This window comes from Myotis yumanensis, unplaced genomic scaffold (genome assembly GCF_028538775.1).
Source record: "Myotis yumanensis isolate MYYU_CA2020_CCGP unplaced genomic scaffold, mMyoYum1.0.hap1 SCAF_3, whole genome shotgun sequence".
Lineage (NCBI taxonomy): Eukaryota > Metazoa > Chordata > Mammalia > Chiroptera > Vespertilionidae > Myotis > Myotis yumanensis.
The window spans coordinates 85,428,705-85,455,361 of NW_027223754.1; the positions used below are offsets into that span (position 1 = coordinate 85,428,705).

General features: G+C 38.7%; 1 protein-coding gene across 4 annotated transcripts in view; it reads left to right on the top strand.

The window, feature by feature from the left end:
* Positions 1-23,274, top strand: part of GPALPP1 (GPALPP motifs containing 1) — a 35,502-nt gene extending 12,228 nt beyond the window's left edge. The window contains exons 5-9 of one of the 4 annotated variants that reach the window (XM_070409039.1): positions 1,483-1,614; positions 2,480-2,644; positions 7,300-7,398; positions 15,497-15,715; positions 23,010-23,274. In XM_070409039.1, coding sequence (XP_070265140.1) covers positions 1,483-1,614; positions 2,480-2,644; positions 7,300-7,398; positions 15,497-15,715 — 615 coding nt within the window. In that variant the 3' untranslated portion in view covers positions 23,010-23,274. Of the gene's footprint in view, positions 1-1,482; positions 1,615-2,479; positions 2,645-7,299; positions 7,399-15,343; positions 15,376-15,496; positions 15,716-17,470; positions 20,675-23,009 lie in introns of those variants that run through there. The other 3 variants (XM_070409038.1, XM_070409037.1, XM_070409040.1) reach the window with 3 other exon arrangements.
* The last annotated feature ends 3,383 nt before the right edge of the window (positions 23,275-26,657 follow it).

Consider the following 26,657-nt stretch of genomic DNA (forward strand, 5'->3'; position numbering starts at 1 on the left):
CAATCCTAGGGGATAGTATGTCAGCTAGAATGCTTTTAGCTGCAAATAACAGAAAATTCAACTCAAAATGGAATTGTCTTAATTTATGTAGTTGGCCAATGGGTTTTTATAATTTCCAGGTTGGTATATAATCTATGTTCTCAAAATAAGAAAAATGTGTTTTATACATAATAAGAGGTCTAGGGGTAGGGTCATTCCAGGGTTTGTTAATTCAACAGCTTAATGAGATCATTGATTTTTTTTCCATCTTCTCTATCATCTACAGTTAACTCCCCTTAGGCCAGTGATGGCGAACCTATGACACGCGTGTCAGAGGTGACACGTGAACTCATTGGCGAACCTATGACACGCGTGTCAGAGGTGACACGTGAACTCATTTTTTTGGTTGATTTTTCTTTGTTAAATGGCATTTAAATATATAAAATAAATATCAAAAATATAAATCTTTGTTTTACTATGGTTGCAAATATCAAAAAATTTCTATATGTGACATGGCACCAGAGTTAAGTTAGGGTTTTTCAAAATGCTGACACGCCGAGCTCAAAAGGTTTGCCATCACTGCCTTAGGCTGACCCCTTATACATCAAGACTGCCAAAGTACTAAGAGTCACATGCAGATGGCAATGTCCAGACATAGAAGGGGATTGGCCCCTGTCCTGTATCCCTTTTTTATTTTTTATTTTATTTTGTTGTTAATCCTCATCCAAGTATATTTTTTCCACTGATATTTAGAGAGAATGTAAGGGAGGGAGGGGGAGACAGGTAGAGAGAGAGAGAGAGAGAGAGAGAGAGAGAGAGAGAGAGAGAGAAATATCAATGTAAGAGAGACACATCGATTGGTTGCCTCTTGCACTGGAGATCAAGCCTGCAACCGAGGTATGAGTCCTTGATCAGGAATTGAACCCGAGGCCCTTCAGTTCTGGGGAGGGAAGCCTTCCAAGGTTTCCCATAGACCACTTCTCACATTTCTTTGGTCAAGTGATCAAGAGAAATAAAACCAACGTGTTTGACTTAGAATTATCAACATTTTCCCTCAGGAATTAGAGAAGATCCCAGTTTCCTGAGAAGAGCATGGTTTCAAAGAGGATGAACAAAACTAGTGTTCTCTTAGCAACAGAGTAGTTATTAGTTGAAGCTGTTTTAATCCCCATCTGAATGACAAAACAGGCCTAGAAATGTCAAATTACAGGCCTGAGGTCATAGGCAAATTGAGGCCTTGAAACTTGGTCTGCCTAACTCTACAGCACAAAATATAAACCAGTAGGGTACATATTTTTCTATTGTATTTCTGAATAAATAACTCACCTTTTTTTTTTTTTTTTAATTAACCCATCCAAAATACCAAAATGACTTACAACCTAGATTGGGTTTGGGTTTATGATTCTGGCTTCTCATTTTCAGTTTAGTGTGTTGGACAATGTATTGTTTGCTTTTTTGTTTTATTGTCTCTAAGTAATTAAAGATAATGTCTTATTTCAAAAGGAAACAGATAGCAGTGAAGATGAGGACATTGTTGGACCAATGCCTGCAAAAGGACCACTTAACTATAGTGTAACAGCAGAGTTTGATAAAAGAGCCCAGAGAATGAAAGAAAAACTGATTAAAGGAGATGATGTAAGTTTTAAATATACTCTACTCTGAAAAACAGGCTAACTAAATTAAAAATCTAAATTTTAAAAATAGACATTAAAAAATACATATACAGGGTGGGGCAAAAGTAGATTTACAGTGGTAAATGTGCAAAACATGGTTCATTCTTTTTTTTGTTAATCCTCACTTGAGAATATGTTTATTGATATTTTGGGAGAGAGAAAAACATCGATGTGAGAGGAACATCAATCAGTTGCCTCCCCAACTGGGGATTGAACCCACCCCCTTTCATTGCACAGGACAGTGCTCCAGCCAGTTGAGCCACCCAGCCAGGGCTAGTTTATTCTTCCGTTGTTGTTGTTAATCCTCACCCAAGGATATTTTTTCCATTGATATTTTGAAAGTGGAAGGGAAAGAGGGTGAGAGAGGTAGAGAGAGAGACAGACAGACAGACAAAGAGAGAAACATCAATGTGAGAGAGACACATCAATTGGATGCCTCCTGTAAGCACCCCAACCAGCGCCTGAATTAAACCTGCAACCCAGGTACATGCGCTTGACCAGGAATCGAACTCGCAACCTTCAGTTAATGGGCCAATGCTCTAACCACCTGTCAGGGCTTGTATTATTATGTATTGTATTATTTTCCATACAAAAAACTGTCCCTCTACTTTTGCCCCACCCTGTATATGTACAGGTATGTATGTATACATATAAAGAAAATTTAGGAGCTGGGTAATCCAAAACTATAGAAGGAAAAGACTGGCAAATTTGCCTACTGAAACATTTGAGTATGGCAAAAGATAACAAAGTCAAAAGAACAATAAATTAGATTTTAAAAATTGGTAAAATAATGATAAAAACATCAGTTCTTTTTGTTTCTCTTAAAGGATTCAGCTAAACCAATTACAAGGGAGTCCTGGATGACTGAGCTTCCTCCGGAATTGAAAGACTTTGGTCTTGGGCCCAGAACTTTTAAGAGAAGAACAGACACCAAATCTGGAGATCGATCAGTGTGGACAGATACTCCAGCTGACAGGGAAAGGAAAGCCAAGGTGAAAATGGTTTTTCATGTATTTCTGTCCATGTTGGCTCTATTTTGAAAAGGCACAAGGCAGAATTATTTAACGGTACTATTTCAAAAGTTATGATTCTGAAGGGAAAATACAGATTTCCCCTTGAAGGAAAGTTGGAAGGAAGGAAAGTGACACCATTTGCTTACCGTTTCCCAATAAATTGTATCATTTAAATCTCTAGAAAACTCTGAGACGAGTTTATTGACGTAATTTTATAGGAGAAACTAACCTCTATGAGGTCAGTGTTTCTGGAATTACAATGCTGGTAAGTGATGAATATAATTCCATTCTAGACTTTTCTAACTCCAAGTTCTTAGAGTTAGAAACTCTGAAACTGGTCCTTATACAGCATCAAACTATTTCCATTACAAGGTATCTTTTAAAATATCTTGGGGGGGGGGGGGGGGGTGCAGAGTCACAGATTAACCTAGATAAATGATGCATAAAACTCTTGTTACTATCAAGATAGGCAAGAAGCACACACTTGCATTAATAGTGCTAAATACAACAAAATAAACAGAAAAGCCAAGCTCATGGATCTAGAGAACAGACTGGTGGTTGCTTGAGGTAGGGGGCGGACAAATGGGTGAAGGGATCAAAGGTACCAATTTCCAGTTATAAAACGAGTAAGTTCTGGAGATGTAAGGTACAGCATGGTGACGATAGTTAATAATACTGTGCTGCATATTTGAAAGTAGCTGGGAGACTGGATCTTGAAAGTTCTCATCACAAGGGGAAAAAAATTTGTAACTGTATAGTGACGGATGTTAACTAGATTTATTGTGGTGATCGTTTTGCAATATATGCAAATATCGAATCATTACATTATACACCTGAAACTAATATAATGTTATGTCAGTTATACCTCAATAAAAAAGAAGCACTTTTATCAATACATTAAATATTTACAAAATATATACCCAAAAAAGCATGCATAAAATACATTATTATCTTACATTTTTCTTCTCTTGAATCTTTTCTGCTTATTATGCAATACTCAATTGTAAATTAGGAGTTGAACCAATGTCCTCCTTAAATTTACTTCATCCAAAGGTTTTAATGCCCTTAAGCTATCCCATTCAAATCTTAAATCTTCTACTAATTAGCACCTTATGATTATAGCTTTATCAGTTCTGCCTTAAACAGTTGTACACTTAGTTCATTCCCCTCACTCTGTTTATCTTGTTCATTAGTACCTAGACTTATGAGGATTCCTATTTTCATTCTGTAACTATAAATTGTGTTACAGTGTAATTATAAATTGGTTGTGAAATAGTGTTATTCTTAAAATGTGGATAATATGTTGAAGTCTCAACATTTTAGCACCCTACCTGAATATGTGGCAGCATCATAAGTTCTCTATTGCCCTGACGATTAAAAAGAATCTGAGAGTTGTAGTAGAAAGGTGAGGTGCACCAACACACATGGGGGCAGAAGAGGCAGCAAAAAATGTGGTGTAGACGTGAGCGACACCTGAATGACTGGTGCTGGAAGGCCCATCTACAGTAATCTTTCTTACCCGGTCTCTTATAAAAATAATGTTGGTGTTTTTCTGATTTAGCCTTTTTGATTATCTCCAAAAATATAATTAACTCCCTTGCTTACACGGACTTTTTACTTGTGCCTACATTTATTTATGCACTTTTCTGTCCTTCTGTTCCTCATTGTAGATTAATAGGTGTCTAGCCTATAGCCAGATATGCAGGGAGTCTTCAGAGGAAAATGGAGTCAATAGAAACTAGGCCAGAGGTGGGCAACCCCTGGCATGCGTGCCAAACATGGCACACCAGTAACTTTTGCTGAATGAATTTTATTATTTCTTCAAGGTTCTTCACATATGTACACCTTAAGAGGTATCAAGTAGGCGTAACATGTTCTCAAAAAATTAGGGTTGGCACGCAGAAGAATTTTGAGTCAGAGATTTTGCTGGTTTTGGCACACACTCACAAAAAGGTTGCCCACCCCTGGACTAGGCAATACAATCTGAACATAAGTGATTATAGGCCCAGTGACTTGAGTTGTTTAGATCTGGTCATTCTTTTCAGGGCTGAAGATGTGTTGTTCTGTGTTTACAGAGGACTATTAAAGGAATATAATACCCTTTAACCTTTATGTGGTACTATATTATAACAGACTAGAGGCCCGGTGCACAAAAATTTGTGCACTGCGGGGGGGTGGGGGGGGGTCCCTTAACCCGGCCTGTGCCCTCTCACAGTCTGGGACCCCTCGGGAGATAACGACCTGCTGGCTCAGGCCTGCTCCCGGGTGGCAGAGGGCAGGCCCAATCCCTAAGTGCAGCCCCTGGTCAGGCTCAGAGCAGGGCCGATTGGGGAGTTGGGGCGCCACCCCGTCATGCACAGAGCAGGGCGGACCAGGAGGTTGCAATGCCACCCTCAGTCACTTTCAGGGTAGACTGATTGGGGGGTTGGGGCACTGCCCCCTGTTACACTCAAGGCAGGGTCGATGGGGAGGTTGCGGCGCCACCCCCTGTCACGCACAGAGCAGGGCCAATCGGGGTTGGGGCGCTGCCCCCTGTCACTCACAGAGCAGGGCCAATAAGGGGGTTGGGGCGCTGCCCCCTGTCACTCACAGAGCAGGGCCAATCAGGGAGTTGGGGAGCTCCCCCCTGTCATGCACAGAGCAGGGCCGATCAGGGCGTTGAGGAGCTCCCCCGTCACTCACAGAGTAGGGCCAATAGGGGAATTAAGGCACCGCCCCCTGTCATGCTGATCCGGTGCCAGGAGGCCTCGCGGCTCTGCTGATCCCGGTGCTGGGAGGCATATTACCCTTTTACTATGTAGGATAGAGGCCTGGGGGCCGGCTGGTTTGCCCTGAAGGGTGTCCTGGATCAGGGTGGGGTTCCCCACTGGGGTGCCTGGCCAGCCTGGGTGAGGGGATGATGGCTGTTTGCAGCTGGTCACACACCCTTCAGGGTGGGGGTCCCCACCTGGGTGCCTGGCCAGTCTGGGTGAGGGGCTGAGGGCTGCTTTCAGGCTGGCAATTGTTGACTGAAGCTCCCAACCCCTCCTTTTTTTTCTCTTTTTTTAATTTTATTCTGGGCCAGCTTTAACTCTGGCTATAGCTTTGAGGCTTCCGCTGGTTTGTTTGCGTTCTATAATTGAAACAATGTATAACTCCAGCTCTGAGATCCCGGGGTTTTGTTACAAAGTTTCAAACTGCCAGCTCAGAGGCCGGCAGCGCAGGCGGGGAAGTTGGAGTCTGCAGTCACTGCAGCAAGCAAGCCTCATGTTCGCTTCCAGCTGCCTGGCTGTCGGCCGCCATCTTGGCTGACAGTTAATTTGCATATACTCACTGATTAGCCAATGAAAAGGGTAGCGGTCGTACGCCAATTACCATGTTTCTCTTTTATTAGTGTAGATAGTACCACAGAATTACATGTATTTGTGGAACAAACTATTATCACAAAGCTATTTGTTTCCTGATATTTTTGATCCTGTGTAAAGTTCATGACCAGTTTTTTATTTTTGTAACAGATCTTAGTCCTTTCCCTTTTTTTTAACTTCCTTTTTAATAGGTTCTCTTCACTTCATCTTACTTTTTTATATTTGATTCCGCAGCATGCCATCTCCCCTATCACATTCACTTAGCTGGCATTACCTAAAAGAAGTAAAATTGCTCCTTAGGAAGAAGTGGAAGGGTGATGCATAAGTTAATTAAATAAGATCTGTTATATTCTCACCTCCCAGTCTTGACTATATCTATTAACTCTTAAATGGTCAGGTTTTTATATCCATCTACCGTAACATCATTTTTTCTGAATATTTACAATTAGAAGTTTATGTTTTCTGGGAAATGTTTTATGGAAAAGTAAGAATTGAACTATTTCTGTGTTTTTAACATACTTTATTAAATAAAATGTTGTTTTAGTCCATTAATAAGATAAAAATTGTATAAGAGCCTCATTGGTTTTCATAAGCAAATAGCAATAGTATAAAAGTATGCTTTGAAAAATGGTTGTTAATTGTTTTTTTTTTTCTAACTAAAATTTGTTGGAAATGTATCTAAGTATAAACTTTATTTTTGTGTGTGTGCTATGATAAATGGTTATCTTAATTTTGAATTCCAGTTATTCATTGCTGGTGTATTTTGTATATCGGCCTTGTGTCCTACAGCTTTGCTGTACTTGCTTACTAGTTCCAGTTTTTCTGTTGATTCCTTGGGGTTTTCTACCTAGACGGTTTGTCATCTGTGAATATGGTTTTATTTTTCTTTTCCAGTCTGTACACCTCTTATTTTATTTTTTTTAATTTGTTTCCTCAAGAGTGATTTTCCAAGATTTGAAAATATAATACAAGATTTCTTTTTAAGCCTTATTTTATCTTTTACATTTCATCATTGTTTGTCAGACTCATGTCTGAGTTCAGGAAATAGGTGATTCTTCCAGTTAGTTGATAGAGTTGTGGTGTTTTTTGTTTTTTCTTATTTTCAAGAAAATCTTAGAATACTAATAGAAATCTTACCGAGTATATTAACATTTCTAATGGAAAGAGGTTCAACAAGCCTGGTTTAGTTTAGTCTCTGATTATTCAATCTGAGTGAAAATAGTAGTATTTCTTTTTTACTTTCTTTTAATTATATGGTTCAGTAATGTGTTATCTGTGTTCATTCCTCAGGAGACAAAAGAAGCAAAGAAGTCATTCAATAAGAAAGATGAAGAACATATATTGTCAGGAAGGGAAAAGAGATTGGCTGAGCAGGTGTCCTCATACAATGTAAGTCAGAATAAAATATATAACCTTTAACTTTTTTCTATCTTTTAATGCTCCTCGTTTTTTCTTTTGCTTGTTTGTCTTTCTTTTACATGTCTGAACTCTGTTGTATATATATTTATGTAAAATCCTTCTTGGAATATTCTTAGTTAATTTTTTTACTTAAGTCATATATAAGAAATTCAATTCCTAGAGTTCAGTAGCACGTGATCAAGAAGTAAGAGCCCTACTAACTCCTGGAGAACCTCAATTCATATATTTTTTAATTATAAGCAGATTTGGAATATTTTATGCGAAGATTTAAATATGGGAGAAAGATGTTTTTAAAATATGGTTCAATCTAAATTTGTAAACTGAATGGTCAGTATTCATTTGGCATATCATCATTTTGTTACATTCTCTTAATCAAGAGAAGAAAGAAAAATGGTGTTCCAGCTCAAAGAATAAATGTCACTTAACCCATTGGCCCCTGGAAGGTGTTCAGGTGTTCAGGAAAATTACCTTCTGTTTCTAAGATATTAGTTAACAAAAAGTCCCATAAACATTAAAAATATAATGAGAATGATTTATTGGACATATGTAGACAGTGAAGCTTAAGCACACAGGAAACATTTTTGGAAACTGACCAAAAACTCAACTGCCGTGGAACATTTATGAAAACTGATAAACTCAAAAGTCATTGTCTCAAGAAAATTGAAAGTCACAATCATTCAAGCCATCTTCTCTGACCACACAGAATTTAAGTTAAAATTCAAATAACTTAAAAGTCTTATACAATAAGAAATTAGAAAGATTCAAAATTTAAACTTTGCATCAAAGAAGACATGATTAATGGAATTTAGAAAATATCTAAACCTGAATGATACAAAAATACAAATATGTGGGATGCAATATAAAGTGGTACTTTTGGCCAAGATTTATAGCCATATTGAGATATGTTAGAAAAGAAGAATAACTGAAAATCCACAAGCCGTGCCTTTTTCCAAATGGGCATTTTTATAAAACTAAACATACACCTACCTTATGATCCTGCAACTCCATCCTAGGCATCTAAGACAGATGAAAACATGTCCACATGAAGACTTGAACATGCTTTATTCATAGTAGCTTCAAGAAAAGACTTATACAGAATATTCATAGACATGTTATTCATAATAGCTAAATTTGTGAGTATCCCAGGTGCCCATCAAAGAGAAAGAAAAACCAAACTGTATACAATGAAATACAAAAAAAAGGAACAAATTACAAATGACTATGTGGTTAAATCTCAAAGTCCTCGTGCTGAGTGAAAAATGACTTCCTACACAAGTCCATCCTCCATGATTCCATTAAAGTGAAGCTCTAGAACAAGCCAAATGAATCTATGGTGGAAAAAAATCACAGTAGTGGTTGTTGGAGTGGAAATGTGTGACTGAGTATAAAGGAGCATACGGAGCTTTCTGGGGTGATGGGATTGTTCCAGATCTTGATAGGAGTTTAAATTCTAAAACTTAGTAAATGTAATTTAAGATTTGTGCATTGCATTGTGTATAAACTTACTTTAAAATAAAAGCTTGTAAACAAATATTGAACTCTAGCTAATGAAATGGTTGGTGAAGTAGTTAGGGCACATGTAGTGATGTGTGCAATTAACTTTAAAATGCATCAGAAAATTAGGGTTTTAATCTCATACTGAAATTTTGGTTACTTGTGAGATGTGCTGTTCAAAATAGTAATAGTCTTAAGACTAAACCACCTTATAATTCTTAGTTTTGATAAATCAAGCACTATTTTAAATATTACCATTAAACAGACAAAATAAAAAACAAACTAGGATCTTAGCATGAATTTTTAAAAGCTACTATAACACTGTCCCATTTAACATAAATTGCCCTGGCTTTTATAAAGCTTTATAAAACATGCATTTTTGTTAAACGATTACATCAGGTAAATCAGCAAATTAGTCTCTACATGAACTGGCTTTCAATGTGATTTTTAGTGAATTGACTTTTCTAGGTGTTTTTCATTGTTTTTTTATGATTCTAGCAGTAGTTTGGTCAATGTGTGTCACAGTGTACAGATGATGCTAACCCAGACAGTACACCCGAAACAATTGATATGACAAATTTGAGACCTTGAATTGTTTGAATTGGCTATAATAGTCCAGTGGTTTGATCTATTCCCTGTCTTCATTGATACTTAATTTACTAAAGCAGATGCTCCTTGACTTTCGCTGGGGTTACATCACAATAAACCCATCATAGGTTGAAAATATCATTAAGTCAAAAATGCATTTAGTATACCTAACCTATTAAACATCACAGCTTAGCCTACCATACCTTAAACATGCTCAGAACACTTACATTCACATATAATTGGGCAAAATCATCTAACACAAAGCTTGTTTTATAATAAAGTGTTCAATATCTCGCATAATTAATTATGCATATCACTTTCGCACCGTAAAGTCGAAAAATCATAAATTGAAACATCGTATGTTGGGAAATGTCTGCATAGTGGATCAGTTCATTAAAACCTGCCATCTTTATTTCACCATTTCTGTTGGCTTTTTGTTATCTTTTGTACAGTTTTGCTCATCCTGTTTCTCAGTAGGGCCTTTAGGTCAGTGGTTCTGAACCTTCTGGCCCTTTAAATACAGTTCCTCATCTTGTGACCCAACTATAAAATTATGTTGCTACTGTTATGAATCGTAATGTAAATATCTGATATGCAGGATGATCTTTGGCGACCCCTGTGAAAGGGTCGTTCGACCACCAAAGGGGTCGCGACTCACAGGTTGAGAACCGCTGCTCTAGGTAAAGTAGGGCCTCTACAACTTCATTTTTCTCTCATCTCCTACAAACTTTGTTCTCTGTTTTCTCCAGCTGTTTAAAAAATATCTCGGGCCTTCCCCTTCCAACTCTTAATAGCCTATCTCGACACCTCCATCATTGTTGTATAATTAATGAATTATTATTTTCTCATTAATGGGGAAAGAGGAAAATGTGGAGAAATGGTGCTGAAAGTTCAAATTTTTATAGTATAATTTCTTTGCATTTACATACAATTATATTTATACGACATTATAGTTCCCCATCCTAGAATTAACCCTACTCCACTTCTCTTTTGTGTTGTGATTCTCTGCCAGAAAGAATGATCTACACAGTGGGTTGCACATCTGATGGTTACCCTGAATAAGAACCTGGGTGGTTTTTAAAAGCACAGGTTGCTGTGACCTACAGTTGACAATTATTATTCACTAAATTACTATGGTGGGGCTCAGGAATCTATTTCTTTTTTAAAATATATATATATATTTATTGATTTTTTTAGAGAGAGAGAAATATAAATGTGAGAGTGGAACAAAAATCAGCTCCCTCCTGCATGCCCCTCCACCCCCACTGGGGATGGAGTCTGCAACCTGGACATGTGCCCTGGCTGCAAATCGAACCAGTAACCTTTCAGTGCACGGGAGTACCCTCATCCAACTGAGCTACACTGGCCAGGGCAGGAATCTATTTCTGTTCAATTAATCAGGTCTTCAAGTGTTTCTGCTTGGTATCCCCTAAAAGAAACTTTTTACTTGACATCTAAAATTTTTCATTAACTAAGTTTCAATAGTTACCATGAATTTATAGCATATTATATTGCTCTAGTAAATGTTTAAAGTGGAATCTACATACCATTGCAATTCAGTATTTATCATTATCTATTAAAATATATATATACAAACAAGAAATTCCTAACAGTTGGAAATTTTATTTCATCCTGTTTTCTCCTTGAATTCATAATTTTATTTTTCTCCTGCCACAGAATTTTATCCTAATTTAGCTTTATAATTATATCTGATAAGTCCTATTTTACTGGAACAAATATATATATACATAAATTGAAATTGAAAGTTTTTTTTAAATTTTCTGTATCTGTCTTTAAATGTTTGCACTTTTTTTACTTCTGGAGTAAGTTATAATTCCAGTTAATCAAAACAATGTAGACATATTGCAAATTTTGATGAATAATTATTAAATGTAAAAAAGTAAAATGTAAATTTAATCTCTTAATGAAAGACTTTTTTCCCAGTTAGTTTCTGGTCTTTAGATGAAAGTTACTTACTACTAGAAAAACACAGGTTTCAGCATCAAATGTGTTTTTTATTTGTCTTTTTTATTTTGTTTTGTTTTGTTTATTAAGGAGAGAGATGGAGGAAGAGAGAGAGAAAGAGAGAAAAACATTGAAGTCAGAGAACCATCAAAGTGAGAGAGAAACATCAATTGGTTGCCTCCTGCATGCCCCAACCAGGAATCAATCCTGCAGCCTGGGTATGTACCCTGACCAGGAATCGAACCCGCTATCTTTTAATGCATGGGACAAAGCTCAAGTAACTAAGCCATGTCAGCCAGAGCTATTCATTTGGGGGTTTTTTGGGGGGGGGGGCTTTATTTATTATTTTTTAAAATATATTTTTATTGACTTTAGAGAGGAAGGAAGAGGGAGAGAGAGATAGAGATATCAATGATGAGAGAGAATCATTGATCAGCTGCCTCCTGCATACCCCACACTGGGGAGCAAGCCCACAACCTGGGCACATGCCCTGACCTAGAATGGAACTATGACCTCCTGATTCATACGTCAATGCTCAACCATTGTGCCATGCCAGCCAGGCCAACTTCAATTTTTTTTCACATTGATTCCATTAGTTTATTTTCTCATTCTCTCTTTCCAAATCTGTATAATGGGAATAATAACATTTAATTTACAGAGATATTGTGTGGATTACAATATAGTAAATTCTCAGTAAATCTAGCACTTAATATTTATTGGGAGATTCTTATGTGCCAACACTGTACTAAATCCTTTGTATTCTTTAGATCATTTAACTCCTCTCTCATCCAAATATTTTAAAATTATTATTATTACTAGAGGCCTGGTGCATGACATTCATGCACGGGGGCGCGGAGGGGCGGTCCCCTCAGCCCAGCGTGTGCCATGTCACAGTCCGGGATCCCTCTCTCAGTCCGGGACCCCTCGCTCCTTACTGCCCACCGCAGCTGTGCTTGCCAGCTGTGAGCCTGGCTTCTGGCTGAGTGGCAGGGGCGCACTGACCACCAGGGGACAGCTCCTGCATTGAGCGTCTGCCCCCTGGTGGTCAGTGCACGTCATAGCGACTGGTCCTTCTGCCATTCGGTCTATTTGCATATTGGCCTTTTATTATACAGTAGGTCCTCGGGTTTGTCAGAGATCCGTTCCTATGGTGCGACGTAACATGATTTTCGCCTTAAATCAGAACCCACCTACATAAGCACCTACATCACTCACATGGAGCACATACACAGCAGTAATGAAGTGAAACAGTAAAAAAAAAAATTAAAAGAAAGATAACAATTCCTGACCTTTACTTGTGGGAAATAAATAATAAAAAACATAAAGCACATATGTACATACGTCGAAATGATGGAACTTTTTTTTTAATATAAATAAATGGGAGATGGCGATGTAACCATGAAATGATGTACATCGAGTCCAATGTGACCCGAGGACTGCCTTATAGGATTACTGCCATTTTACAGCTGAGACATTGAGGGCTTAAATTACTTGCCTAAGGTCACCAGTGTTGAAAACAGCAGGACCATCATTGCAACCCAGGTTTTCTGAATTCGGACCTTAAGTTGTTAGCTGTTTCTCCATGCTTTTTTTTTTTTTTAGCATCATTTGAATTTTTTTTTTTAATATATTTTATTGATTTTCTACAGAGAAGAAGGGAGAGGGACAGAGAGCTAGAAACATCGATGAGAGAGATCGATCAGCTGCCTCCTGCACACCCTCCACCGGGGATGTGCCCGCAACCAAGGTACATGCCCTTGACCGGAATCGAACCTGGGACCCTTCAGTCCGCAGGCCGACTCTCTATCCACTGAGCCAAACCGGTTCGGCTCATTTGAATTTTTTACCTATTTTATTAAAAATAAAAAACTCGCCCTGACCGGTTTGGCTCAGTGGATAGAGCGACGGCCTGCGGACTGAAGGGTCCCGGGTTCGATTCCAGTCAAGGGCATGTACCTGGGTTGCCGCACATCCCCAGTAGGGAGCGTGCAGGAGGCAGCTGATCAATGTTTCCCTCTCATCGATGTTTCTAACTCTCCCTTCCTCTCTGTAAAAAATCAATAAAATATATTTTAAAAAATAAAATAAAATAAAAATATAAAAATAAAAAACTTCGTGGTTGAGCATTGACCTATGAACCAGGAGGTCACAGTTCGATTCCAGGTCAGGGCACATGCCCAGGTTGCGGGCTCGATCCCCAATGTGGGGCATGTTGGAGACAGCCAATCAATGATTCTCTCTCATCATAGATGTTTCTATCTCTCTCTTTTTCTCTTTCTCTCTGAAATGGAAGGGAGGGAAGGAGGACTGGAAACTACTTGAATTACAAATCAATTTGTTTCTAAAGAGTTGACCAAGTTTTATTTCTGAAATAAAAAGGATTGGGAGAATGGAAATAGTGCTAACTTAAATATTTATTAATACAGCATCTTTTGTATATTCTGCTAAAGACTTATAGCTTCAAATTGGGCTCATTTATTTATAGGAAATAACTACCACATAACCTAATTGACAAAGTCAGTTCTGGTTGTCAAATCAGCCAAGTCAGACTTACTTTCTGCCAGGAAGTCTGACTTCATTTTTCCACTCAAATAGATGTGTTTATGATCATTCCTGTAACACTTCTGAATTCTAAAGTAGTTAGGTAGATACCATGAGTTTGTCTTCTGCATGAAATAAGATGCTGCCACCTTTAACATTTCTTACCAGTGCCTTGTTATTTTGCTTTCACTGGGCTGTCTTCATGTGAATCTTTGCTCTCAAGTACATTCTTTGCAGGGCCTGGAAGAGATGGTGTGTTAAGCAAAAAGTGCCCTACCTTTCATGGCCCTACTCTTCAGTATATCTAAACTCAGAACATTCCAATAAGAGCCAAAACACCCATTTCAAAAGGACATTACACTCCTGAGAGAAATATGTTTAAGACAAAAAGGACACAAAGCCCTTCCTTGATTAGAGGAAGTTTCACTCATACTAGTATTTCAGATTTTTTTGTTTGATGCCCTAAAGACTTGCTCTCTTACACAGTATTCTGTAATAAGATTCTGAGAGGCCTCACCTTTGTTCAATGGGAAGAGGCTATAACAAAAGGGGAGACGTTCTCACAAGATGCATTATTGGGCAAATTAATTTTAAGTAAGCCTGCAAGAAGAAGTTGAGAGTCATGGGTAGATAACCGTAAAATTATCCATGCCTTCGTACCCATGGCATCCACTCTGTGTAGCCCCCAGAGACACATGTACCCGACTTTGAAAGCTTCTAGTCTGTATTACTTGTATCTATTCCTTCATCCCACTCTCTGCTTCTTCCATCCAGGCCATTCTGTCTTTTACTTTAATCACTACTGTAAGGTTTGTAATAAATCTCTAACTTATGAAACCAATTGCCTTTGCTCAGACCTCATCTCACTATATATCTTATATATATATGTGAGCACCTGCCCCACCTAAGAAGGAAGAACATGGGGAGGTAAGAGAAAGAACAAAACTGAAAGGAACAAACATTCTCTTGTGTAGGGAATGGGCCTTGGATTTCGGCACCTCCGCACTGTTATTTTTCTGGTTCGCCCTTGTTTTTGCTTCAGCCTGGCAGTGCCCTTCCCTTCGTAGGCACTCCTGTAGGCTTCACGGACCAGCACATCCATAAAGCTTTAACCGGGCTGCCAAGTGAGGATATAATTGCTCTTTCTTTCTCACCCTTGTACTTATTTGGACTCCAATTTTGATACATCACACAATGCTTTTCTCTTCTATTATTTAAACATTTGTTTCCTTTCTGTCTTGCTCTTTATGTGTGTATGGCATGTAGTTAGTAGATGTCTTCATTTTGGTTTAATTGAATTAGCCTCTGATACATATTTTCTTCATAGATGCTGTCTTGGCTTTGGAAAAACCTGTTGAGGTTTGTAAATAGCCCTCTTAATGTTCACCATTACTACTTAAATGTTTTGTTTCACTATTATATTCTGTCAATAATCTATACAAACTAAGATTTTTATTTCTACTCTTCTGACTTTCTCCAGGAATCGAAAAGATCAGAATCTCTTATGGACATTCATCAAAAAAAATTAAAGAATAAGGCTGCTGAAGATAAAAATAAGCCTCAAGAAAGAATACCATTTGACCGTGATAAGGATCTCAAGGTGCATCGGTTTGATGAAGCTCAGAAAAAAGCCCTAATAAGAAAATCTAGGGAACTAAACACCAGATTTTCACATGGCAAAGGCAGTATGTTTTTATAAGTAAGTATATTTCAGTGAAGTATATTTTTATATCAGTAAATTTGAGCTTCTTAAAAATTTAAAGAAAAAAAATGTTTTTAATCCTCACCCAAGGTAATTTTTCTATTGATTTTTAGAGAGAGTGGAAGGGAGGGGGAGAGACAGAAAGAGAGGATTATTGATGTGAGAGAGACACATCAATCAGTTGCCTCCCATATGCACTCCAACCAGGGCTGGGGACCGAGCCTACAACCGGGGTACATGCCCTTGACCGGAATCGAACCTGGGCCCTTCAGTCTGCAGGCCCTCGATCTATCCACTGAGTCAGACTGGCCAGGGCTAAAATTAAATTTTGTTTATAAATAATTATGTGTAAAAATCTATTTCCTTTTATAGTAAAATAGATTGTAAATCTGCAAATCTTTTTGTATAAGTAAACGTGGTTTTTAAAACAATTCAGCCTTTGTGGGCTTATAAATGTTGTTCATGGAAAAGTAGCCTTGTTCTCATAATAACTAACAGGGCATTGCTACTTAAAATTCTGTAATAAAAGTTTAGTTTATGAAAAATGGAAAGGAGGGTGTAAAGCAGTGGTTCTCAACCTTCCTACTGCCACGACCCTTTAATACAGTTCCTCATGATGTGGTGACCCCCAACCATAAAATTATTTTCATTGCTACTTCATAACTGTAATTTTGCTACTGTTATGAATCATAATGTAAATATCTGATATGCAGGATGTATTTTCATTGTTACAAATTGAACATAATTAAAGCATAGTGATTAATCACAAAAACAATATGTAATTATATATGTGTTTTCCGATGGTCTTAGGCGACCCCTGTGAAAGGGTCATTCGACCCCCAAAGGCGTCGAGACCCACAGGTTGAGAACCGCTGGTGTAAAGGATGAAAAAAGGTTTATTAGTAGCATTTTTTTTAATACAGGTCTTTATTGCTTTCATGGAGGAAAAGAGAGGGAGAGATAGAAACATCAATGATGAGAGAGAATCATTGGTTGGTTGCCTCCTGCACGCCCCCTACTGGGGATTGAGCTCACAACCCAGGCATGTGCCCTGACCAGGAATCAAACTGACTTCCTAGTTCATAGGTCTATGCTCAACCACTGAGTCACACTGGCTGGGCGCTAGTAATCTTTTGATGTCAAATAAGATCACAATTAGAAAAATGTTCATTGCTTTTAAAGGATCTCAATAAAGTAAGGGCCAAAATCATTACATCATTCATTTATAGTCCAAACTGACAAGAGTTCATAAAGGTGATTAAAAATTACATAAAAACTAATGTTGCTTCTTAAAAACCTTTATAGTTTTTTGTTGTTGTTTTTTAAATTTTTTTTTAAAAGACGGCCAAAACTATTTTCAGTTGATTTTCCAAAAATCAAACTAAGAAAATAAAGTATTGTCCCTACCGTCAGTTAACTATCTTGTTTTCTGTGCTATAAAAAAAAGAAAAAAAAATGATCCATATAAATTATTAGTGACTGGAAAGTATTTCAAAGAAAACAAACTACTAAGGTCTGTCTTTCTAAACATGTTAACACATGATGTTAAAAGAGGGGACGATTCAGTTTAAACAATATGTGACACATTTCCAAATAACTACAACTTATAGTGTGGAGGAAATACTTTTCTGTTTCCAGTACATCCATTGGTTTTTTTAATTGTATGAAACCTACATTGATATTAACATGTGCTTTAAGAGAAAATAAAGTTAGAAATATTTTCCAACTTACTGAATTTTCTTCTTACTTCAGGGGGATTTCCCTGTACAATGAAGAAAAGTTGAAGAATACCTTTTTATTGTCTGTCCACCTTTATTCTTTCATTTTAAGTTTCTTAAGATTAGAGATTACTTTAAAAACCATACAAACTCACTTTGTTCTGTGCATCCTTTAGAGTCTGGAGGAAACATAAAATTGGTGTTTCTTATGTAGAATGGAATTTTGTGTGTCTTTGGCTTCTGAGAAAGTGTAGGCTTTTCTTCAAATAATTATTCGGGGGATCCCCCCCACCGTGCCCTAATTTTTGTGATGGCTCACAAGTATCCTCTCAGACTGGTCAGGACTGTCCACTGAATCTCTGCCATAGCCTGGACGTCTTCATCGGTATCACTAACCAGCCCTGGAGCAAGTGTTCTGGGTCCTTACAGTTAATCCAGGAATTTTAAATTGTTTGGATATTCCCTTTCAACTGCAGCCAGTGAATACACATTTACTTGAAAATAGAAGATATGGAGGTTTGACTGCTTCGTTAACAGTTTGCTTGTTTGGGCATTCTGGGCTTTTTATTTGTTTGGGTTTTTTGGTGTGTTTGTTTTTAAGTCAGAAAGAGGAATATCTGTGTTATCTCATGTGCTAAGGAAAAATTTTCTTAAACTTTAATAAGTATTTCTAGGGAAGGCAATCTGAGGAACAGGACATGCCATTGGCCCTGGCTGGGTAGCTCAGTTGGTTAGAGTGTTGTCCCAATATGCCAAGGTTTCGGTTGGATCCCCGGTCAGATCCCCGGTCAGGACAGAAGGATCAACCAATGAAAGCCTCAACAAGTGGAACAACTAATTGATGTTTTCTCTCCTCTTCTCTCCTCTCCTCTCCTCTCTCTTTCTCTCCCCCTCCTCCCTCCCTCCTTTCTCCCTTCCCCCCTTCTCTCTCTTTCTAAAATGAATAAAATAAAATATAAAAGACATGTCATTAACCACGAGCAGTGTGAAGTCTAAAACTCAGCTCTTTGATCTCAATCAAAGCTTTCTAAGTCTACAAACTCTGCTTTGAGATGATCTCACATTACCCATTTATAATTAACAGATTTTTATCTGATTTGTTGGGGACAGATCTTTTATATCAATCACAAATAGCCCTTTAAAAAAATGAAACTCTAATCATAACCACCCTAAGGAAGCATTATAAATTTCTAATGCTTTAAGTACTGCCTTTTTAAGTGTTAAATAGAAAATTCTAAATAGTTCTGTAAGTTATATTTCTTATAGATTAGTCCTAACTTCTGCTAGTTCAGTGTTCTTTTTTTTGATAAAGCACAAGGTTTTAATGGGAAAAGCTTCTGATTCCTAGTTCATTTAGGCTTTATTGAAAAAGTATGTAAACCACTCAAAAAAGGCTACACATTATTATTTTAATCATAGTAGTACAATATTTTCCAATGATACTTTCTGTGTAAACTGTAGCTTACTCAAGCTCTTTTGAAAAATGAATTATTCTCCTAAGCAAATTTATGAAAAGGCTTCTTGTCTAAACAGAATTGAACAGAGCTACTTTTTGACTTAAGATGTCATTTTAGTGGGTGGTATTGTCTAAATACAAAGCTTGTGCAAGAGCATCCATTGCTTTCATTTAATTTTGTTATAATTTTTTTTCTCAATGAGAGGAAGAAATGTTATCTATTTCCTCATCCTTCTATGAATTCCTAACATATTTTGGGGAAATCTGGTATTTCCAGTAAAAATGTCATCTTTGGATACTTATTTTTGCTTTGCTGTCATCCTAACGGGGATAGAGGTATTTCTATATTACATATTTACTATTTATTTCTTCTCTCACCCTTGGAGTGTCCATGACCTTCGCAAAAGGGGGAGAAGCTTCTTCTTCCCATGACTCGCCACCTCACTGCTGCCTCGGATCCAATGCCCCTTCGTGCCACCCTGAGTCCAGTTTTAATAAAATGTCAGGCCAGAGGTCGTTTGCCTCCTGGAGAGACTAAACCCAGTATAGCAACACTGACATTACAACTGTTTGCACAGAACGGAAAGGTAGTCGTTTCATCTCCTCTTCAGGCTGTACACGGCATTATAATATCGAGTCTCCTATCCATCTGGTAGAAAATTGAGACTGTTGACATTTTCTAATAAGAACTTTTCAATGTCCTACACTTCTTGGCCAAGTCTTATAGAACTGTGACCTCTTTTGAAACTTAAAAATGAAGAAGATAAAGAGCAACACTAAGTTAAAAAGTGAAGCAGCTACTTGACATTCTTTACTGTTGAAGGTGACATTTAAGTTCATTGTACCTGAAATTATATGATTTTGTTCACTTCTCTAAATTGTCATCTGAAATAAATGTAGACGTTTCAAAGAGTAACCATATTACTGATAAATAAATGGTGGCTTTTGCAATTGGGTGAATTGGTGGAGGGGGCAAAAGATGAGAGATGGTGGTTAAATCCATAATAAGACTTATCCATAATAAGACTTATCTGTTTTATCAGATAAATTAAATCCTTTTTATATTGGGTAAAATGTAATATATTAAGCCCTGCTCTAAAAAAAAAAAAAAAAAAAAAATGGCCATGTCTTACTAAGTGTTTTTAATCTTGTTTGGATGTAGGAACCACTTGACATTTAATCACTTGAACATTTAATGATTCTTTGAATTAATTTTTTTTGAAAAGTGAGGTTGAAATTTACATGGTATTGAGGCTTACATGCTCCAGAATAGATAAATTATTATTATATAAATTATTTGTTTCTTATATAGGGTGGATAATGTTAATGTTACTACTCAGATATGTATGATCATGGGAGATAATTTTACAAAAGCCCTTATCACTTCTCTTTTCACTTTTTTTTAATGATAATGTTAGTGAAAAAATTCTCTGTTATATACCTAAGAGAAAGAATGAACATGGAGGGAAGTGGTTAGAGGGCATACCTATGTAGCATCAAAGCCTAGTCTTCTATTTCAGAATATTACTTTATTTCACTTTGACTTTTGATGCCATAATGTGATTTTAGTCTGCAGTTACAAAAGGTCATGCTTTTCCTGTTATAGGAGAGGTATATTTTTTGCAGCTTAAAAAATTGTGACTGGAGTGTGTACAAAATTAAAAAGCTATATACACTGCTCCTTTCAATTTTGTTTATTTTGAACTTTACAATTAAAAGACTTCTTAGAAAAGAAGAATTCCTGAGGTGTAATTTTTATGTATAAATAAAGTTTCATCTGTATCTGAGAAGTTTCGGTCTTTTATTTTTGTTTTGTTTATTATTAGCTTATCTCAAACAGGCAATATTGGTAAAGAGAATATCCTGTAAAGATCATTCTGTTCAACCAGGTCACTGTGGGCTGTGAAAAAAAGTATTTCACCCCAACTTACTTGCCAGGTTTTCCTTATCCCAATATAACTGCATAACTATTTATTTAGAAATACAAGACAAGACAGACAAATGCTCTGAAAAGCACCATGGCACGAGGGGCTGCACTGGGTTATACCCAAGGTTCCATTGTTGTACATGTCATAGGGTTACCTAACCGTTGGTGGGTTTACTGGATTGGTTGATTATGAGCTTTTTTTCTCTCTGTACTTCCTAAATTCTTTCATGTGGTTTTCTTTAATTGGGGGTGGGGGGTGGGCATTAACCCTTTCTTAAGTCCTAATTTTTTGTTATATAGGGTCAGAGTTAGAAACTGAACTATGAAGGGGACTACTGAAGAAGTGACGAAAGATTTTTCAGGGTGGTTTTTCTGTATTTTAGTTGTATTTCTAGTTTGATACTGGGAGAGTATCAGTGTAGCATCCTCCGCCATTTTGGAATCCTGTTTTGATGGTTTTTATCTTTTGAGATAATGGCTGAAAGCAACACATTTTGCTGAACTCAACTAAGAATACATAATGCTATACCTCATTCACACTACACACTTAAAGAAAGTAATTTATTAACCTAAGGTTGCTACTTTTTTATAACAGACTAGAGGCCCAGTGCATGAATTCATGCATGGGTGGGGTCCAGCCGGCCCAGCCCCAATCGGGGCAGATCAGGGTTGGGCCTGTTGGGAGGAGGAGATGGCAGGAAGTTGGCCAGTCAACCCACCCCGATTGGGGCCTGATGAAGGCCGGGCTGGTTGAGGGGAGAGGCCACGGGCTATTGGCAGGCTCTACCCCGAATTGGGGTTGGGGGCTGATTGGGGGTGGGGCCAGACAAGGGGAGGGGCTGTGGGCAGTAGGCCAGCTGGCCCCACCCCCAAATGGGGTGGGGGTGCCACCCAGGGGCCAGCGGCCTGGGGGAGGGGCCATGGGTGGTTGGTCAGCCAATTAGGGTGGAGGGTGTGATCAGGGGCGGGGACAGCCAGGGGGCGGAGCTGTGGGAGGTTGGCCAGCCGGCTCTGCCCCCTATTGGGGTGGGGGGTGCAATCAGGGGCAGGGCCGGCCTGGGGGAGGGGCTGCAGGAGGTTGGCCAGCTGGCCCCACCCCCTGATCAGGCCAGTTCGCTGGCCACAGTGGGCATGATAGCGACCAGTAATCAGTCATTCCGGTCATTACAGACGCTGGCTTTTTATATATAGATAGATATGATTAATTTGATATTGGCCAGAAAATAAATCTAAAAATTGTGGCCATTCTTCAGTTTTCACTTGAACTGGATATTTTGTGGTCTTTTAAATTGGTCTTTCCTCCCCACCCCGCCCCTCAACAGCCTTGTATACTGGTTAATAAAATTGTCATTTGAAAACTGAGGTTTTTAGAGTTAAAAATGTTTGCCAGTCAAATCATTTATCAATAAAGACAAGATTAGATCTCACCAGTCAATTTATAAGATGTTAGTTGACTCATCATACTGTGATGCTCCTAAGAAAATAACATGAAAAGATGGATTGAGAGATTGCCTTTTACCGACTAATCGTAAAAAGCTTTTTTAAAAGTCACATATCCCTTACAATGAGTACATAGCAACAACCAGAAGGACTGCATCTTCAGTTCAGCATTTACCAAAACTGAGTAATACCTAGGTTTAGAGATGTGGACCAATTTAGTCAACAAAACCTCTAAGTCATTGTTTTTTAAACGTTGGAGTTCAGCAGACTCCCCTATGAGCTTACTAAATGTATAGATGACCTAGCCTTATTATCGGATTTTGATTCTATCTTAGGTTTGAGTTTGGACCCAGGCACTTTTTCTTGTAAAGTTCCCCAGGTAATTCTAATGCACTCCAAAATACGAGAAGCAGACTTGGTTTGGTTTAAACATGGCGTTTTAAGATTTCTAGAATCAAAAAAGTCAAATTACTGTCATGTCAGGCTGTGGACACTGAGCCTTTTGATTCAAAGGATAGAAGGCAAACATTTCCCAGTCTCCCTTGCTGCTAGAGCACAGGTACAAGTGGCTCTAGATGCCCAAATTATATCATCAGGATTCTATCTCTCAGCCTGTCTCTCAGGGTCTGGAGGAGCGGCCTTCAAAAGGCATGTCCACCTGGGACCTCAGAATGTGACCTTATTTGGAATAAAGATCTTTGCAGGTGTAATTAAATTATAGCTCTCAAGATGAGATCATCCTTGATTTAGGGTGGACCTTACATCCAATGATTGGTATCCTTAGAAGAGAAAGAAAAGGAAGATTTCAGATGCAAAAGCCCACCAGGAAAAAGGTCATGTGAAGATGGAGGCAGAGACTGGAGTTCTGTTGCCACAAGCCAGAGAACTCTGCAGCCACCAGCAGCTGGAAGAGGCGAGGAAGGATTCTCCCCAAGAGCCTTCAGAGGCAGTGCGGCCCTGCTGACACCTTGATTTCAGACTTAACCTTCAGAGCTGTGAGAAATAAATTCTGTGTTTTAAGCTACCAAGTTTATGGTTGTTTTTTGCAGCAGGCAAATTCCCCTTCTTTTCTTCAAGCCCAAGATAGGGCCTGGTGTTAGCAACTTCTAGTTAACCATTGTTATGAAGGGCACAGGTGAGCCACTACATTCGTCAGCTCTGCAGGTTTCTAGTCTCTATGCCATAATGCAGGGGTCCTCAAACTTTTTAAACAGGGGGCCAGTTCACTGTCCCTCAGACCATTGGAGGGCCGGACTATAGTTTAAAAAAAACTATGAACAAATTCCTATGCACACAGCAGCGGCAAAAACACCCGGCGGGCTGGATAAATGTTTTCGGTGGGCCGTATGTGGCCCGCGGGCCGTAGTTTGAGGACCCCTGCTAATGGTTCTGTAAAGGAAACTGGAGGTATTGTTACCAAAAGAGGTAATATATTCTGATGAGAAAAAAAATTTGAAAACAAAAAAACTACAATCAGCAAAAAAGCCCCACATGGAGCAGTTAAAAATAGATTTTTTAAAGTGTTGTCAAGTGGAGGTAGTTCTTCAATAAATAGTTGCTTATAATTAGCAATCAAATGTTGCTATGGTCCTGCTGGCCTTCAATTTGTGACAATTAGATAATCTGTAAATGTATCACTCTAAAGAGAATAAAAGGCGGGGGTTGGGAGGTTCCCTTTCATAGGAAACTATTGCTAAATGAGCTTTGTGTGCGCTGCCTTGCAAGCAATTGAGCTTCAGTGTGGGCAGTAATGGCATTAATTTAGTCATTAATAAGAAATTATACTTATTAGGGTATGAGCTTTGAGTTCTCAATTGGGATACATAAAAGCATTCAGGAGTCATTTAGATCAACTCAGTATGTAGCTATAGCCAAAAATAATAATAAATAAATAAATAAGCTAGTAAAGTATTCGGTATACTTTAAGAGAAAAAAATACAAGAAACAAATGTGCTACGTTTGGACAGACCTATGGTGTGTCTACCTAGAAAATTGTTTCCTGTTTTAGTTCCTATGCCTCAAGAAAAGACATTATAGAAGAGGTCTAGAGAAGAGCAACTAAATTGATTAGCTCCTCTCTACAAATATTTATCCAGTTACCATGACGTGCAAGACGCTGGTTTAGGGATACCGAACGAGCAAAGTCGTGGTCCTCCACTCCACAGGCTATGGAGATACAGGTTCCTGAATGCGCGAGAACAGTGCACTGCGGCAGGCACAGGCCAGGGAGGCACAGGGCCTGCTCAGGTCGCAGAGGAGCCAGCCCTTGGCTGCTGGCAGAGGGGATCCCAGCAGTACTTTGTCTACTGCAAGCTTCCCAATTCTGCCCTCCCAGGGGGGTTGAGCTGTATTCCCCAGTTAGCCCCTGTGCATCAGGAACACCTCCAGAAACTGACCTCACAGGTGCTCCAAAATGGAGTGTTGAAGACCCAGTATAGGGCCACACATGCAGAGACAGATGCATTCTCCTGGGTTCACCGATGGACATATTGCCTGGCCAGACAATATGTGCTAAGGGTGGGGAGGAGACAAAGGAGGAGAAGGCTGCCCATCTGGGAGCAGGTTGCTCACACTTCTTTGGCGCAGAGTGAGCTCTGATATCTGGATCCTGATGTTGGGAGCTCGGATCTGGGCCTTCTAAGGGTCTAGGCCAGGGGTGGGAAACCCCTGGCACGCGTGCCAAACATGGCACGCCAGTAACTTTTGCTGGCACGCGAAACCCTCTCATAATTTTCCATTTACAATTTTTTTCTTAATATCAACTTTTTTATTTTTCAGATAAATTCAGTGTAGGTGCATCTTAGATAAATAAATAATTTTACGTAACAAGTTATCTTAAAGATCTTAGACATGGATTGACGAGAGAGGGGAAGAGCAATTTCTACGCCTCTGCCTTAACTCTCCCTGCCTTCCTAGATCCAACCAGTGTTTTGGTTTCATCCACATATGCTTGTGAATCTTTGTTCTCAGTGATGAATTTTGTTAAGTCTCGTAATAGGAGTAGCCTGACGGATGAAAGTAGTAGCTCGTGCATATCTCTGAAGGTCACGAAATATAAACCTGATGTAAAATCTCTGTCATCAGTGATGCAGCAGCAAAAGTCCCACGGATAATATCAAACAGAGTCATAAAGTTTTCTGTCAGACTATCAGTGTACATGTACACATTAAAAAATAAATGTACTTTTCATCATCATATACTGTGTTTTTGTCGCTCGAATGAATTTTATTATTTCTTCAAGGTTCTTCACATACATACACCTTAAGAGATATCAAGTAGGCATAACATGTTCTCAAAAAAATTAGGGTTGGCACGCAGAAGAATTTTGAGTCAGAGATTTTGCTGGTTTTGGCAGGCATTCACAAAAAGGTTGCCCACCCCTGGTCTATGCTGTGAGTGAAAAGTGACTTAGCTATTCACCCCCTCCCTGAAGACAAGACAAACTAAGGACACCCGACTCTGTCCCCAGCCAGGATATATGAGTGCTATAGCTGTGTATTGAAATTTTAAAATGTTTTATCTTCCAGAAAATTAATTCCTTGGGGTGGCTTCCACAGCTTCCGCAGCCAATGGGTCCCTCCTGCTATCCTTCTCCTGTTAACTCTTTGTACTAGTAGGAACTGTTCACTTGTTTTGTCCTCTCCCCATACCCAGATTGTGAACTCTGTGAAGGCAATATCTCATCTTTTTCTGCTAGTGTTATTTCTAGGGCCTAGATGAAATATTATAGATACTCAGTAAAACTTGTGGGAGGAAGGGAGAGAGAGGTGGATGGGTAGATACACTAATACATGGGCAAAGTCTGTTGTTGGTTCCTAAACACTAGTAGAAAACACTTCTTCCTAGAGGGTGAGGTAGAGCTGCAAATGTTAGCCACCACAAGGAGGCACTAGAATTCCACCTGGGTTCCCTCTGCCAAGGAAAGCCAGCTACACAGAAGTGTCTTGACCTGGGCTGATGCCTCAGAACAGATGCTTGACTGAGCCGAAATGAGCCACGAGAGATGATTTGTAAAGAGGACTGTGTGGGAAATTAATGCACCGAGGCCACGGCGCTGCTATCACAGAGATGAACGGTCACTTTAAATGACCTCTAACACAGAAGTCCCCCTTCCACCTCTGGACAACATCCCGCCTCAGCCACCCCGCCCCTGGAGCTATATCTAAACAATAGCATGTTGTTTCCTCACCCGTTTTCCTTCTCCACTAATTAAACAAAATGCTCAGACTCACAATATAGGGATTTCATTCCACTGCCACATTTCCTCACTGAATTCTCTCTTCCTCATTCAATAATAGACAGAACTGTCATAAAAATGACTACTTCTCTCTTTTTCTCCCCTAGAGATCACTGAAACTTTCATCCCAGACCTTTGAACCCTGGATACCTGTGTAGACT